The sequence below is a fragment of the Balaenoptera ricei genome, chromosome 1 (genome assembly GCF_028023285.1).
Source record: "Balaenoptera ricei isolate mBalRic1 chromosome 1, mBalRic1.hap2, whole genome shotgun sequence".
Lineage (NCBI taxonomy): Eukaryota > Metazoa > Chordata > Mammalia > Artiodactyla > Balaenopteridae > Balaenoptera > Balaenoptera ricei.
In genome coordinates, this window is record NC_082639.1 from 155,025,479 (window position 1) to 155,038,444 (window position 12,966).

The 12,966-nt window shown below is 54.8% G+C and overlaps 1 protein-coding gene across 4 annotated transcripts in view; it reads left to right on the forward strand.

Annotated features, from left to right (window-relative positions):
• LAMB3 (laminin subunit beta 3) overlaps positions 1-11,161 on the forward strand; it is a 44,474-nt gene extending 33,313 nt beyond the window's left edge. For 3 of the 4 annotated variants that reach the window (XM_059938935.1, XM_059938942.1, XM_059938949.1), the window contains 9 exons: positions 690-850; positions 951-1,171; positions 1,453-1,650; positions 1,970-2,114; positions 5,788-5,995; positions 6,398-6,539; positions 6,950-7,126; positions 7,837-7,990; positions 10,652-11,161. In XM_059938935.1, the coding sequence (XP_059794918.1) occupies positions 690-850; positions 951-1,171; positions 1,453-1,650; positions 1,970-2,114; positions 5,788-5,995; positions 6,398-6,539; positions 6,950-7,126; positions 7,837-7,990; positions 10,652-10,788 (1,543 nt within the window). In that variant the 3' untranslated portion in view covers positions 10,789-11,161. Of the gene's footprint in view, positions 1-689; positions 851-950; positions 1,172-1,452; positions 1,651-1,969; positions 2,115-3,196; positions 3,323-5,787; positions 5,996-6,397; positions 6,540-6,949; positions 7,127-7,836; positions 7,991-10,651 lie in introns of those variants that run through there. The other variant, XM_059938958.1, reaches the window with a different exon arrangement.
• Positions 11,162-12,966: the final 1,805 nt, after the last annotated feature.

Below are 12,966 nucleotides of genomic sequence, written 5' to 3' on the forward strand. Positions count from 1 at the left end.
GACTGTGAGGGCCTGAGCCACCTAGGTGTGCCATTGACCTCGGTCTCAGAACTGAGTAGGGAGTCCGCAGGCAGTTGGTGGGCTGGGTGTGCAGGCCTGGAGGGGCTTTGCAGAAGGACGGTCCATGCTGAGCAAAGCCTGGCCATGGAGAATGCGAGGCTGGTGGAGGGAATGGTGGTGGGTGGAGCTGCAAAGGGCCTGGGAGGGAGGAATATCTGAAAGCTCAGCCGTGGTGGGTCAGGGCAGGTGACCCCCTTCAGGTGGAGACCACCAGTGGGCAGCAGCTACGGGAGCTCCGTGGGGAGGTGTGGGCTGCAGAAGAGAGGCTCGGGAGCCTGGGGTACAGGTGGTGGCCGATGTCAGCCTGTAGGCAGTGGAGGAGGAGGAGGGGCTCAGGGGATCCTCCTCGTGGAAGCCGACGTGGGGAGGTGGAGGAAAGCTGGGACTGTTAGGGTCACACATGCCAAGGAGGGAGAGATTTTTATGGATCTGCCTGCATAGGGGTGGAGGGAGGTTGTGCTAGCTTTTGCCCAGCAGGATCCTCTCCAGCCTGTGGAGGCTCCCTTCTGTGGCTTTTGCTGATGGCGTCTCTTTTTCCTGACTCGGTAGTGATCTCTCCGAGGGGATGGCTGGCTCTGGGGTGGAAGCCCCCATGCTGTATTTTAGTGGAAGCTTCTCTCCCACTTCAGGCAGACTCTCCAGGGCCTGCAGGTGGATCTGCCCCTCGAGGAGGAGACCTTGTCCCTCCCGGGAGACCTGGAGAATCTGGACAGAAGCTTCAATCGCCTCCTCGTTATGTATCAGAGCAAGAGGGAACAGTTTGAAAAAATAAGCAGTGCCGACCCTTCAGGTGAGGAAGGGTACACAGACGCCACGCCGGGCCAGGCTTCATCTCCGTCTCCAGGCCTCCGGGTCCAGGGCCAGCTTGGTGCCCTCTCTTCTTCCCACAGGAGCCTTCCGGATGCTGACCGCGGCCCACCAGCGGTCGTCCCAGGCTGCTCAGCAGGTCGCGGACAGCTCCCGCTGGCTGCTCCAGCTCAGGGACAGCCGGAGAGAGGCGGAGAGGCTGGAGCAGAAGCTGGGAGGAGGAGGAGGAGCCGGTGGCCCCCAGCTTGCGGCCCTGAGGCTGGAGATGGCTTCCTTGCCTGATCTGACACCCACCGTCAACAAGGTGACTCCTGTCATGGAGCCCTGCTTCCAGAGGCCCCCTGCCCCAGCTTGTCACTCACCAACTGTTGCTCCACATTCCCTCCTGGGGCCACGTGGACCTCCCACACCCCCGCCCATCCCGACCCTTGACCCCACATAGTGTGTTCAGCAGTTACCAAGGAAACAAGTTTCTGGTGCCCAAGTTGCCGTGGAGATGTCTGGCTGCTTGTTTCCCAGGTGTGGGAGGGGAGTGATCACTGAGGAGGCTTGGGGACCCCCTCTGATGCCCCCATCTCTCCACAGCTCTGTGGGGGCTCCAGGGAGATGGCTTGCACCCCGGGAGCATGCCCTGGGGAGCTGTGTCCCCGAGACAACGGCACGGCCTGTGGCTCCCACTGCAGTGGTGCTCTCCCCAGGGCAGGTGGGGCCTTCCGGACGGCAGGGCAGGTGGCCGAGCAGCTGCGGGGCCTCAACGCCCAGCTCCAGCAGACCAGGCAGATGGTAGGTGTGGCTGAGGTGGAGTGGGCCCATGTAGGAGGAGGCAGGGGGGACAGAGCCCCTGAGCAAGGCAGAGCTCCCATTTTGAAGCCAGGAGTCGAAAGCCCAGAGATGTCAGGTGACTTTCCCGTGGCCCTACAGCAAGTGAGAGATGGAGTTTGAGGCCAGTGTTTCTACATCATTTCTTCCGGGGCCAAACCGAGCTAGTTACAAGTGTTTCCTAGGTAGATCTTGGGTAGCAGGTGCCTACAGAACCCTCGGGGGCTGCTGAGAGGCCCTCCTGGGGCTTTAACCACTGCTGACCCGTAGCGTGTGTCAGCAGATCAGGGCAGCCGAGGAAGCCACCTCACAGGTGCAGTCGGATGCTCAGCGCCTGGAGATGCAGGTGAGCACCAGCCGCTCCCAGATGGAGGAGGACGTCACACGCACGCGGCTCCTCATCCAGCAGGTCCGGGACTTCCTCTCAGGTGAGCTGGCCTTCACCTTTCCCTGGGCTGATGTTTTGACTTCTGCCTGTCCTCAGTGCCCCATTCCCTGTCCCTCATCCCATTCATCAGTCAGCTACTTCCTTCCCTGGTCTCCATGCCCCTGGACCAGCCCCCGTCACTCACCTGGATGGCTGCACGGCCTGTAGGTGACCCCCCACCTCCTTCCTGCTCCCTTATAGCCCATTCTCAGCAGAACAGTCTGAAACATCTTTGAAAAATGTGTAAGCGGGGTCACATCCTGCTCATGCCTAAAATCCTTCACTGGCTTTCCCTGGTTCTTGGGATAAACTCTCAGCTCCTTACCATGGCCTCTGTTACCTCCTGGGTATGGCCTGTATCCTCTCCACTTTGCTCACAAACTATCTTTGAACAGGCCAGGCTCTTGCCAGCCTCGGAGGCTCTTGCTGTTTGTTCCTCTGCCTGGGATGCTCTCTCTAAGCCCGCTGATTCTTGCCCTCCAGGTCTGAGTTTAAATATCTCCCTCGAGGGGCCTTTTCTGACCACCGCATCTGGTCATCCCCCTCCCCCGTATTCCCCTCTGGAGTCTGACCTTCACTGCTCTACTCCGAGCCTGTGGTTGTTGAGCTCACCTGTCTACAAGTGTAATGTTTGTCTCCCCACTGGACTCTAAACTCCAAGAGGGCAGGGATGGCTGTCTGTCTTATTCACTGTGTCCCTGGCACTTAGCATAAGTCCAGGCCCAGAAAAGCACCCACTGTTGATTGAATGAATAAATGAACCCGATCTCCTCCCTTGCCACCTGGGGAGTGGGAAGGTCCCTGGACAGGACTCAGGAAATCTGTGGGACTTTGGGCAAGTTGTTTTCCTCTTTGCCTCATCTTTCGCTTCTGCCAACGGGGATGATAGTATTTTACAAGTTTATTCCGGGCGTCAAGCAACTGATGTAAAATGTGTTTTGAAAAATTAAAGATGCCTCAGGAATATGAACTGATATTATTAAATTTCTGGTCCCTGCCAGGGAATTTGCTTGGCTGGGAGCCCAGTTAACATGAGCTGAGGGCCTGGTGTAATGACAGCCATTCTTCCTGCTACTATTGCAGTGCCTTTGCTTCAAGAGGCCAGAGCCCCCTCCTGGGTGCTGGTGGCAGGTTGGAGAGAAGCAGAGACAGGCCAGAGTTTGATGATGGGACTCACAAAGAAGGAAGACTTTCCCTGAGTGAAGCCAAGTAAGGCAGGCTAGGTGGTCCCCCATCCTGCATCAACCCCAGCTAGGGGGTGGTGGGGTAGGAAGCCTGTCCTTGGGGTGCAGTCCGGGCTCCAATGAATAGGCAGGGAGTGGATGGGCTGCGGGGTCCCTGCTGTCCCCTCAGTTATGCTTGTGTCTCAGGTTGAGTCCTTGGACAGGATGAGGGGCAGAGAGAAGGAGCAGGGCCTGAGAGAGGCCTGGCCCCTGGGAGGGACCTGGGACAATTCTTACAGTCTCCATGGCTGTGGATTCTGATGTCCGGAATCCTGCTGCAGGAGGCATGGGTACCAGCTGCTGTGGGCACGCAGGGTCACAGAGAGGGCGGGAGAGTGGAAGCCCAGTGGAGGAGGGAGGAGACACCATCTTTCTCAGGTCATCAAGGGAAGTGACAAAAATAATAGGTCAGGTTTACTGAGTTCTTACTAAGTGCCAGGCACTGTTCTAAGTGCTTCACATTATTTAATCCCGACTGCCTACCACTTTGCCTGTGAGGACTCCAGATACAGGGTGGTTAAGAAACCTGCCTAAAAGCATCCAGCTTGGAGGAAGTACGGGTAGGGTTCACCTCACTCCGGAGTGCACACTCTAGATTATTGCGTTATGAGATGGACCACCTCCCAGCACCCCACCACCCATCTTGCTTCTTTGCCTTCGCTAATGTTTGTCCTCCCCCTGCATTGTCTCCCCTGCCCTGACCCACCCCTCCCAACCTGGCTAATTCCTACACACCCTCTAAGGATCCCCTGGGTATCTCATTCTCCAGGAAGCTTTCCTGGACCTGTCAGACTGGGTTAGGTGCCCCTGTAACAGCCGTCCTAGCACCCTGAGCTTACCCCCGTCACTCAGGGTTGTGCTTCCTTGTCGCACTAGATTTCAAGCTCCATGAGGGCAAGGACCAAGTCCAATCTGACTTGCAGTCTCAGCTCCCCACATCCTGCTGCTCAGAGCAGTGAATGTTTGCTGAGCTCACCCTGAGACTCAGAAGCCCATGAAACTGAGTGTAACTCAGACCAAGCCCACGGGTGCAGCTGAAGTGAAGCAGAACAAAGGAAGGGCAGGTGCTAGGTGAGGGTGTGCTTGCCGTAAGAGGCTTTCTAGGGAAGGCACATACAAGCCGTGTTGAGAGTAGGACTCTGGGTTAGGTGAGAGGATGGTGGTCTCTATGGGGAGGTCCTTGTGAAAGCTTGTAATTGGGGAAAAGCCCACTTCATTCAACTCAGCCGCAATTATGCCTTGCGCTCCTGCGGTGTGCTGCTCTGGCCCCAAAAGGACATAGCAATAAAGAGGCATGGTTTCCACCTTCCAGGAATGTCCTTCCACCTGGCATGGGGAGGGGACTGGGTCTAGGACCTGTGTAGCCAGCTGGTGAGGAAATCTTTGATTGCAGAGTAAGGCTGGGTGGGCCCCAGAGGAGTTAAGTCCCAGGGCAAACTATCTGGGTGGGCGAGTGTCCCCTTCCCTACCATGTCAGTACCAGTGGAATCTGCAAAAGTGACCATGGGGAGGAGATGCCATCTCTGCACTTCTGACCTTACTCTCTGACCCAGAGTTGCATTGTGAAATTCCTGCTAAATTGATTGTGTCATATCATCCCTTGAGGTTGGGCATCGTGATTCCCATTTCACAGATCAGGAAACTGAGCTCAACGAAGCCAGTTGACTTGTCCCAGTTTGCTTGAATAATAAAGAGGAGGCCTGAGACTGGAGCCCTTCAATCATTCATTCAATGTACAAGCAGAGTGCCTCCAAGTGCCACGCACTGTGCTAAGGGCTGGGCTATAGCTGTGGATGAAAGCCAGTCCCTGTCCTCACGTTGTTTACATCCTAGTGAGGATATGACAGAAAACCCAATAAATGAGTTAAGTGTTCAGCACGTGGGTGGTGATAAATGTTAGGGAGAAAGATAAAGCTGAGAAGGAGGATAAGGAGTGTTGGCAGAGGGTGGAGGTTGCGATCCTAGATTGGATGGCCTGGGCTGGCCTCTCTCAGAAGGTGACACGTGAGCAAAGCCCAGGTAATCTTGATCTGCCTTTGCAAAAGCGAGCACTCTGCCCCAGAGGAGGGGCACGTGGAAGGGGTCTTATTGCCAAAGAAGCAGTTGTAGTTCCTGGCTGGTCTCCCCACTTTAGGGCTGATTATATCTGTGCTCCAGGCATTGTTCAGTACCAGCTGCCTGGTACCACCTCCTCCTCCCCAGCCTGCAGCTTCCTGTGGTGCCACTTAGTTGCCACAGCTGTGCCGGCAGCCATCCTCCCGCGGCAGCGAGCCCAGAAATTCTCAGAGCAGGGCGCCTGAGTGTGCCTGGGAGGGAGCAGCAGCTCCTTGGGCAGCCCGGGCAGAGGTGGCATGGAGGTGCTGCCCACGGGGGCTGCTCAGCCTGGAGAGGCCTCTGATCTTCGGGGAGGTGGCTGAGCTCCCCCATTCCGATGGATGGTTTGTCTTCCAGACCCCAACACCGACACAGCCACCATCCAGGAGGTCAGTGAGGCCGTGCTGGCCCTGTGGCTGCCCACAGACTCTGCCAGCGTCCTGCGGAAGATGAATGAGATCCAGGCCATCGCAGCCAGGCTCCCCAACGTGGACCTGGTGCTTTCTCAGACCAAGCAGGACATCGCTCGGGCTCGCAGGCTCCAGGCTGAGGCTGAGCAGGCCAGGTGTGGCCCTGGGCCCTGAACTTCTCCCAGGATCGGGCTGGCGTTTTGCCCCCCAACTCTGTTGCTGGAAGCAAGAAAGGAACGTCTGCAAGTCAGAGGGGTGCAGAGGGCTGGGAGACAGGTGGAGGTGCTTACTGTGGCGGGGGGATGGTGAAGTGATACACAGCATCCAGCTTAAACTTTACTCGGCACGGCCCCGTCTTCCTTATTGGAAACCGTCCCCAAAGGCTGCCTCAGGCAACCTGCTTGGTGGGGTCCTGGGATGGAAAAGCTACTGAGTTAATACTCGGCTTCTTATCTTGGCTGGAAAGGATATTCTCTGGCCTGGGGAGTGAGTTGGACCCACATCTCTTCATTCACTGCGCACCCATTCCACCCACCCTTCCATTCCCCCGGCCCCAGGAGCCGAGCCCACACAGTGGAGGGCCAGGTGGAGGACGTGCTGGGGAACCTGCGACAGGGCACGCTGGCACTGCAGGAGGCCCGGGACACCATGCAAGGCACCCGCCGCTCCCTTCAGCTTATCCAAGACAGGGTTGCTGAGGTAGGCATTACGGCTTCCTTCCCCCACTTGTGGGAATGAACATTCAGACTCAGGCACAAGGCATAGAAGATGCCAGGAAGTGACCTGGGTGGAAACTGAGCTGGGGCCCTAAAGAAGGGAGCCTATGAGCCTTGGGCCTGGCTTCGAACCTTTGGTTTTCTGCTCTTGTGTCCGGTGCGGAAGCCAGGGTGGGCTCTGAGCTGCTGCAGGAGTGGGCGGGGAGGTGGTCAGCTGAGCTGGAGAAGGGGGGGAGGCCTGGATGCCAGGGGGCAGATAGAGGATTGGGATGGTGGTGATAGTGATGTCCTGGTTGTAGAGAGTTTTTGCGGCCTGATGAGTTGGAGGAGAGAAGAATAAAGGTCACTGCCTATGAGACCCACCCCAAACTCCGGGTCTCTTTTTCCACAAAGGTTCAGCAGGTGCTGGGGCCAGCGGAAAGACTGGTGACCGGAATGATGGAGCAGCTGGGTGGCTTCCGTGCACGGATGGAGGAGCTCAGCCGCCGGACCAGGCAGCAGCGGGCACAGGCAGCCCAGGCCCAGCAGTTGGCAGAGGAAGCCAGCGAGCAGGCACTGAGTGCCCAGGAGGTACCTCGAGGGCAGAGTCAGCCCAAGCAAGCATGGCCAGCGGGAGCAGGAGAGGACTCTGTACACTTTATAAGACCATGGGCTGCAAAGCACTTCGAGTAACAGTTATTCTGAAATATCCAGCGGGGGCTTCAGGATTAAGGCACACCTGGCCAGGCATCTGAATTCTCCCTCTGGCTGCCTTTGGTGGAGCTGGTTCAGGGATGCTGGAAAGAGCCAGTCCAATCCCTCTCCTTTCACAGATGAAGTGGTGACTCTGTCCAGACCTAAAGCTCATCTACAAAGGAGGTCTCTTGACACCTGATCCAGAGCTTGTCCCCTGTCATGGTTATCCAGCCCAGACAGAAACTCTTGACTTAGCCCAACCTGAGCCCATCACTGTCAGAATTAGATCAGAGAGAAGGTTGAAGAGCCAGTTTCAGTGTCTCCAGGGTACTGGTGGTCCCGGTACAGTGGCCAAGCTGCCAAGCATACTATTAAGTGACAGCTGTGTACCTGGCCCTGTGCTGGCACTGCAGATGAAGGGAGGGAAATACAGAAGTTAAGGTATGGCTTGTGGCCCAGGGGCTTTTATAGGCAGAATCAACCCATTGGGGATATTAGGAGGCATCTCATCTCTGTGTGCTGATTTGGGTTACATCAAGTCCTTTAGCCAAAGGTCTTCAGGACTTTGGATGATGATGATGTGGAGACTGTTCTTCCTTTTTCAGGGATTTGAGAGAATAAAGCAAAAATATGCCGAGTTGAAGGACCGGCTGGGTCGGAGCCCCATGCTGGGAGAGCAGGGCAGCCGGATCCTGAGCATCAAGACAGAGGCGGAGGAACTGTTTGGGGAAACCATGGAGATGATGGACAGGATGAAAGGTGAGGGAGTGGTCCAGGGGCTTGGACTTCAGGGCATCCCTGAAGGCTGCTCCCAACCCAGGGTTTCTGAGGCCTAAAGTTTGGAGCTAGCAGTGCTAAGGCAGTGAGATCAATTGGGATTTCCTGAGCACCTACTAAGTACAAGGCATATGATGTGGCTTTGAGGCGTGTGGACATGTTCACAAAGACTAGGCCTGCCCTCAAGAGGCTTGCAATCCATTTTTCCTACTGGCCACCAGCTTCATGAAACTGTATTTAATAGCACAAGGAGGACTGTGATAAAAGCCTGAATGATAGGAGCTCTAGGGGCTCAGAGGATAAATAACGTCAGAGAGAAATGTTCAGAGAAGGTAATGTTCAAAAAAGATAAGATTTGAGGTGGGCCTGGGAGGATGTATAAGCCTGGAAGAGGCTGTGCGGAGGAGGAGAGACATCAAGACATGTTCTGAGGATGGAGGCGGGACCACCCAACTGGAGAGGAGGGTTGATGAGGAGAGAACAGGTGGGAGAGAAGTAGCATGGAGCCAGTGTGGCTGGTTCACGTGGCCGGCCCTGATGCCAGGAGGAGGTGGGTAGACTCAGCCCTGGAGGCAGTAGGAAACCATCCAAGGGTTTTGAATATGGCAAACCATAATGAAAGAAGCTTTCAAAAGGGTTCTGAGGTTCCTCGGAAAGGAGAACAGAGATTTCCAGGCTTAGTCTCTGAGATGTGATGATGGGGTCACTGCCCTGTGAATGACAAAACCAGAGTCTCTGAATTTTAGAGAAAGCTTTTGACAAAAATCTGTTTGGCTAGCTAGATGGACACTATGGAGAAAGGTGGGCTGGCAAGTTGACAGTGGCTGTGGCCGGCCACAACTGAAGGGGGAGGCGAGAAGAGCTGACCTAGATAGAGGAGCCCAGGGCTGGGTCAGTGCACGCCCTGGCCCTGTCCATCAGTGTCTTGTATGAAGTTTAAGAATTTGCTAATCAAATCTGAGGATGACAGGTAGTTAATACACTAGATAACAGAACTAGCATTCTAAGGCAGTCTCAGAAGTCTGAAAGGATGGGCTGAAACTAACAGGATAAAATTAAGTAAGGAGAAAAATTCTCTCTCACTCTGGCCTTGTTTGGACCTCAACTCACAAGTGTAGCTCAGGTGACGTCTGGCTTCTCAGTGGATAATGTAGCTAAACACTTGATAACCAGTTAGTGATAAACACGTATGAGTTGCTACTCACCCGAAAAAGACCCAAGAGTTTTGAATAACTGTAAGCTTGATATAAGTCAGAAGTGCCTTGCTCCTGCCAAAAGAGCTAATAAATGCAAAGCAGCCAAGACAAGGGGAGTAATTGCTCAAGGATGATATTAAAAATATTTAGTAACTGGTGTGTCCTGCACCTAACCAGCCAGAAAGGCTCAGGTTGTAGCATCGGAGCAAGCATTTACCTGCACCTACCACCCAGAAAGGCTCAGGTTGTAGCATTGGAGCAAGCATTTACCTGCTTGCAGGAATTTACCTTTAATTGCAGGGTTATGGGGAGGAGCATGCTGAAGGAGCCTCTGGGGATGGGGGTTGGGGAACAGAACAGCAATTGTAAAAATTTCAGTATTTTATTAACCCATAGGTCCATGTGGGTACCCACTGGCTGAATGTCAGTCTGTTAATAACCCTGTTACACTCTGCTGATCTCCCAGGTGAGATCGAGTTCAATGGAGGCTACTACATCTTCAAAAAGGATATTGATGAACCCACACACTTGAGAGGGAGGGTGGCCAGGGTTGGGATGTAGGGAAGGCCTGGTGATTATATCAGATGAAGAGTGGATGAAGGAACTAGGGCGGTTTCATCTGGGGAAGATGGGGCCTCACACATGTGAAGGACTGCCATGTAGGAAACAGAAAGAATAGATTCCTACACCCCAGGAGACAGACCTGGGACAATTGGGTGGCAGCAAGATGTGCTCAGATTCTGGCTTAATGAGAGGACTTTTTAACAAGCAGAGCTGCCTAAAGTTGGAGCCTTGTGAGACAGTGCCCCCTGGCCCTATTCCTGGAAAGTTCAGGCTGAGGCTGGGTACCAGCTCTCATGAATGTGGTACAGGGGGCTCCTGCCTAGGATGACAGGGGGGACAGGCTAGATTAGATCACTTTGGAGTCCTTCACATCCTCCACACATAATCTGGTGGCGGTATGCGGAATGGACCGGAGGGGGAGGAATAGGTTTATCTGGAGTGGCATTTTTGGGGAGAGACAATGGGGAGGAATTCTGGCCACCCAGCTATTTTGCCCTGGTGCCCACCTGAGGAATCATTGGTGGGATGGCAGCTGTCTGGGTCCAACATAGTGGGTTTCTAATCTTGGTGCCCGTGGCCTCCCTCATCAGCCTGGGACAACTCTGCCTAGAGCAGAGGAGAAGAGTAGGGGCAGAGGATCCTTGGGGTAAGGCCTTCCTGGGTCTGGCCCCTGCCATGTTTCTCTAAGAGTGGGATGGGGGCTGGAGAGGCCTGAGGCTGGAGAGAGCTGCCTTAGGGGCCAGACTCCCTCAAGGTGGAGGTGATTTCTCCCGCAGATGCTGCGTCCGGGTGGGTGGGAGGAGAAGGAAGGGTTGGGAGTCTTCGGGTTGGGAGTCTTCTCCCCAGCTCCTCTTCCTCCCCCTGCTGTTCCATCTGCCCTCAGACATGGAGTCGGAGCTGCTTCGGAGGAGCCAGGCCATCATGCTTCGCTCGGCGGACCTGACAGGGCTGGAGAAGCACGTGGAGCAGATCCGCAACCATATCAATGGGCGCGTGCTCTACTACGCCACCTGCAAGTGATGCGCCAGCGTCCAGCCTGTGGCCCTGCTCATCTGCCCTCTTTGCTTCTGGGGGCCAGACTGGCTTGGAATACTTTCCAGCTCCAGGAAAATTTTATGCAGCCTAAAGCACAGCCTGGACCACCCTGTTGTGCAGTTGTTAGGATTACTCTGGGCTGCAGCTGAGCCTGGGCTGGTGGGACAACTACCGTTGAGGGACAGAGATGGTGGAGGCGGGCCACATCATTGTAACCAGGAGCTCTCAAGTGGAGGGCGCTTGGCTGGGCAGTGTCCTTGCCCTTCATTCTCCGTTGAGGCTGAATCCTGGACCAACACAGAAACATAACTAAAAATGATGTACAAGTGAGAAGCCCAATAAAAATCTATAGAAAGGAGCCTGGAGTTTCAAAGAGGGGAAAATAGTCTGTCTCCCTGGGAAGTAAACATTTCTCATTTGTTTCTGTCTCCCATCTGGGGTTCCTGGGTGCTCCTCTGCTCAAGCCCGAGGCCTGGTGGTGGGTGAAGAATAGGCTGCCCCCACTCTGCTCAGTCTAGCGACTCATCACCCAGACTTAGGGAGATGGGGCCCCTTTGCTCCAGGAACTGATGGATTCTATCCTTGAGAGACCAGAGGAGGCGTTTTCACCCCTGAACAACTATGCAGTTTCTCGTTTACAGAAGAAAATGTACAAATCCAGAGACGGGAAGCAAGCTGTTCAAAATCACACAGCTCCTAGAGGCAGAACTAAGACCAGACTCTGTGTCTCTAGAGATCTCAAAAAGAAGCTGTAAATGGATGTGTGTGTGTGTGTGTGTGTGTGTGCCGACAGATATGGAAATGGCACGAACGTTTGTGTGCTAACTGTGGCCCGGACACTGTTAGCATTTTATCTACATGAACTTCTTGGTCTTTATTGATCATAGTAATTATTTATCGAGCTTTATGCTAGATACATCATCTGCATTATCTCATGATGTAGGTGGCACTGTTGTCCGCAAGTGAGGAAACCAAGGCACAAAAGGTTGAGTGACTTCCCCAAGGTCACAGATGTGGCAGGCAGGGCAGAGCTAGGCCTCAAACCCAAGTTCATCTATTACAGGCATTAGGAGGATGGCTGCTCGGGCTGGGCTGTCTGGGTTCCGGGGCACCTCCCCCAAGGGGTTGTTCTGAGAAGGAAATGAGTTGATGCGTGTAGCTCATGTCACCAGGTGCCTGGCCCACTGTGTGTCCCCCGACCACTCCTACCGTCGCTAGGTCCTACCTGACCTCAAGCTCTCCGTGCATTTTCCACTCCAGAAGGCCCAGAAGCCCCTGAGCTGCTTCTGACTTAGAGAAGAACCAAAGGAAGCCTCATAGAAAAAAATATGTTCATTTTATTCAGCACAACACAGAGCATGAAGCTGGAGGGAGCGGGAGACAAGAAAACTGGGAAGGGAGAAGAACAATGTGCCTGATTTTTCAGGGAGGGAAAGGGGAGCAGAACCAGGATTTGAATCACTGGCTGAACGAACAGTCAACTTCCAATTTTTACTTAACTGAGTGTGTGTGTAGAGGGCATCCGGCCAGGATAATAATTCCTTAGGGTACCTTGCCTCGGGTTTCTTTCTTTTTCATCTTGGAGGGTGTGGTCCTGCTTTTGGATGGGGGCAGGGAGGGAGGTGATCAGAAGAGTGCTGGGCGTAGACTGGCCGGGTTTGGAGCTAATCCCGGAGTTAGGATTTGAGCTTGGAGAGCTCACAAGCAGACCACGAAGCTGCCTGTCATTCATGCAGATGCGCAGGCCACTCCATTAACGAGCCCGTTCTGGCTGTGAGGACGGAGGCTGGAGAGGCAAGATCCAGCGTGTGTGCTGAGCGGGGAGTCTGGGTAGATGCTCCATATGGCTTTGCTCGGAGATGGTGACGCAGCTTGGCCAGCCCATTAAGCTTTTCACGACAAACGACACAGACCTGGGTGACAGCTATCTACGGACACTGTGCAGAGCCACGGCACGTAGGGTTGGGGGCACGGAGCGGGCAGGCCAGGGAGACCTGGGAGCCTCGGATGCCGCTCCTCCCGCCCACAGCTTCGGTGAGGCCTCCACGCTTGGAGACTCACTCCTGGGCCTTCTGGGAGGGTCTGCCCCAGGTGGCAGCTGCCTGCTGCTTCTGATCAGGCCTTGCTCGGCTGGCTCTCCCTTCTTCCCACTGCAGCGTAGAC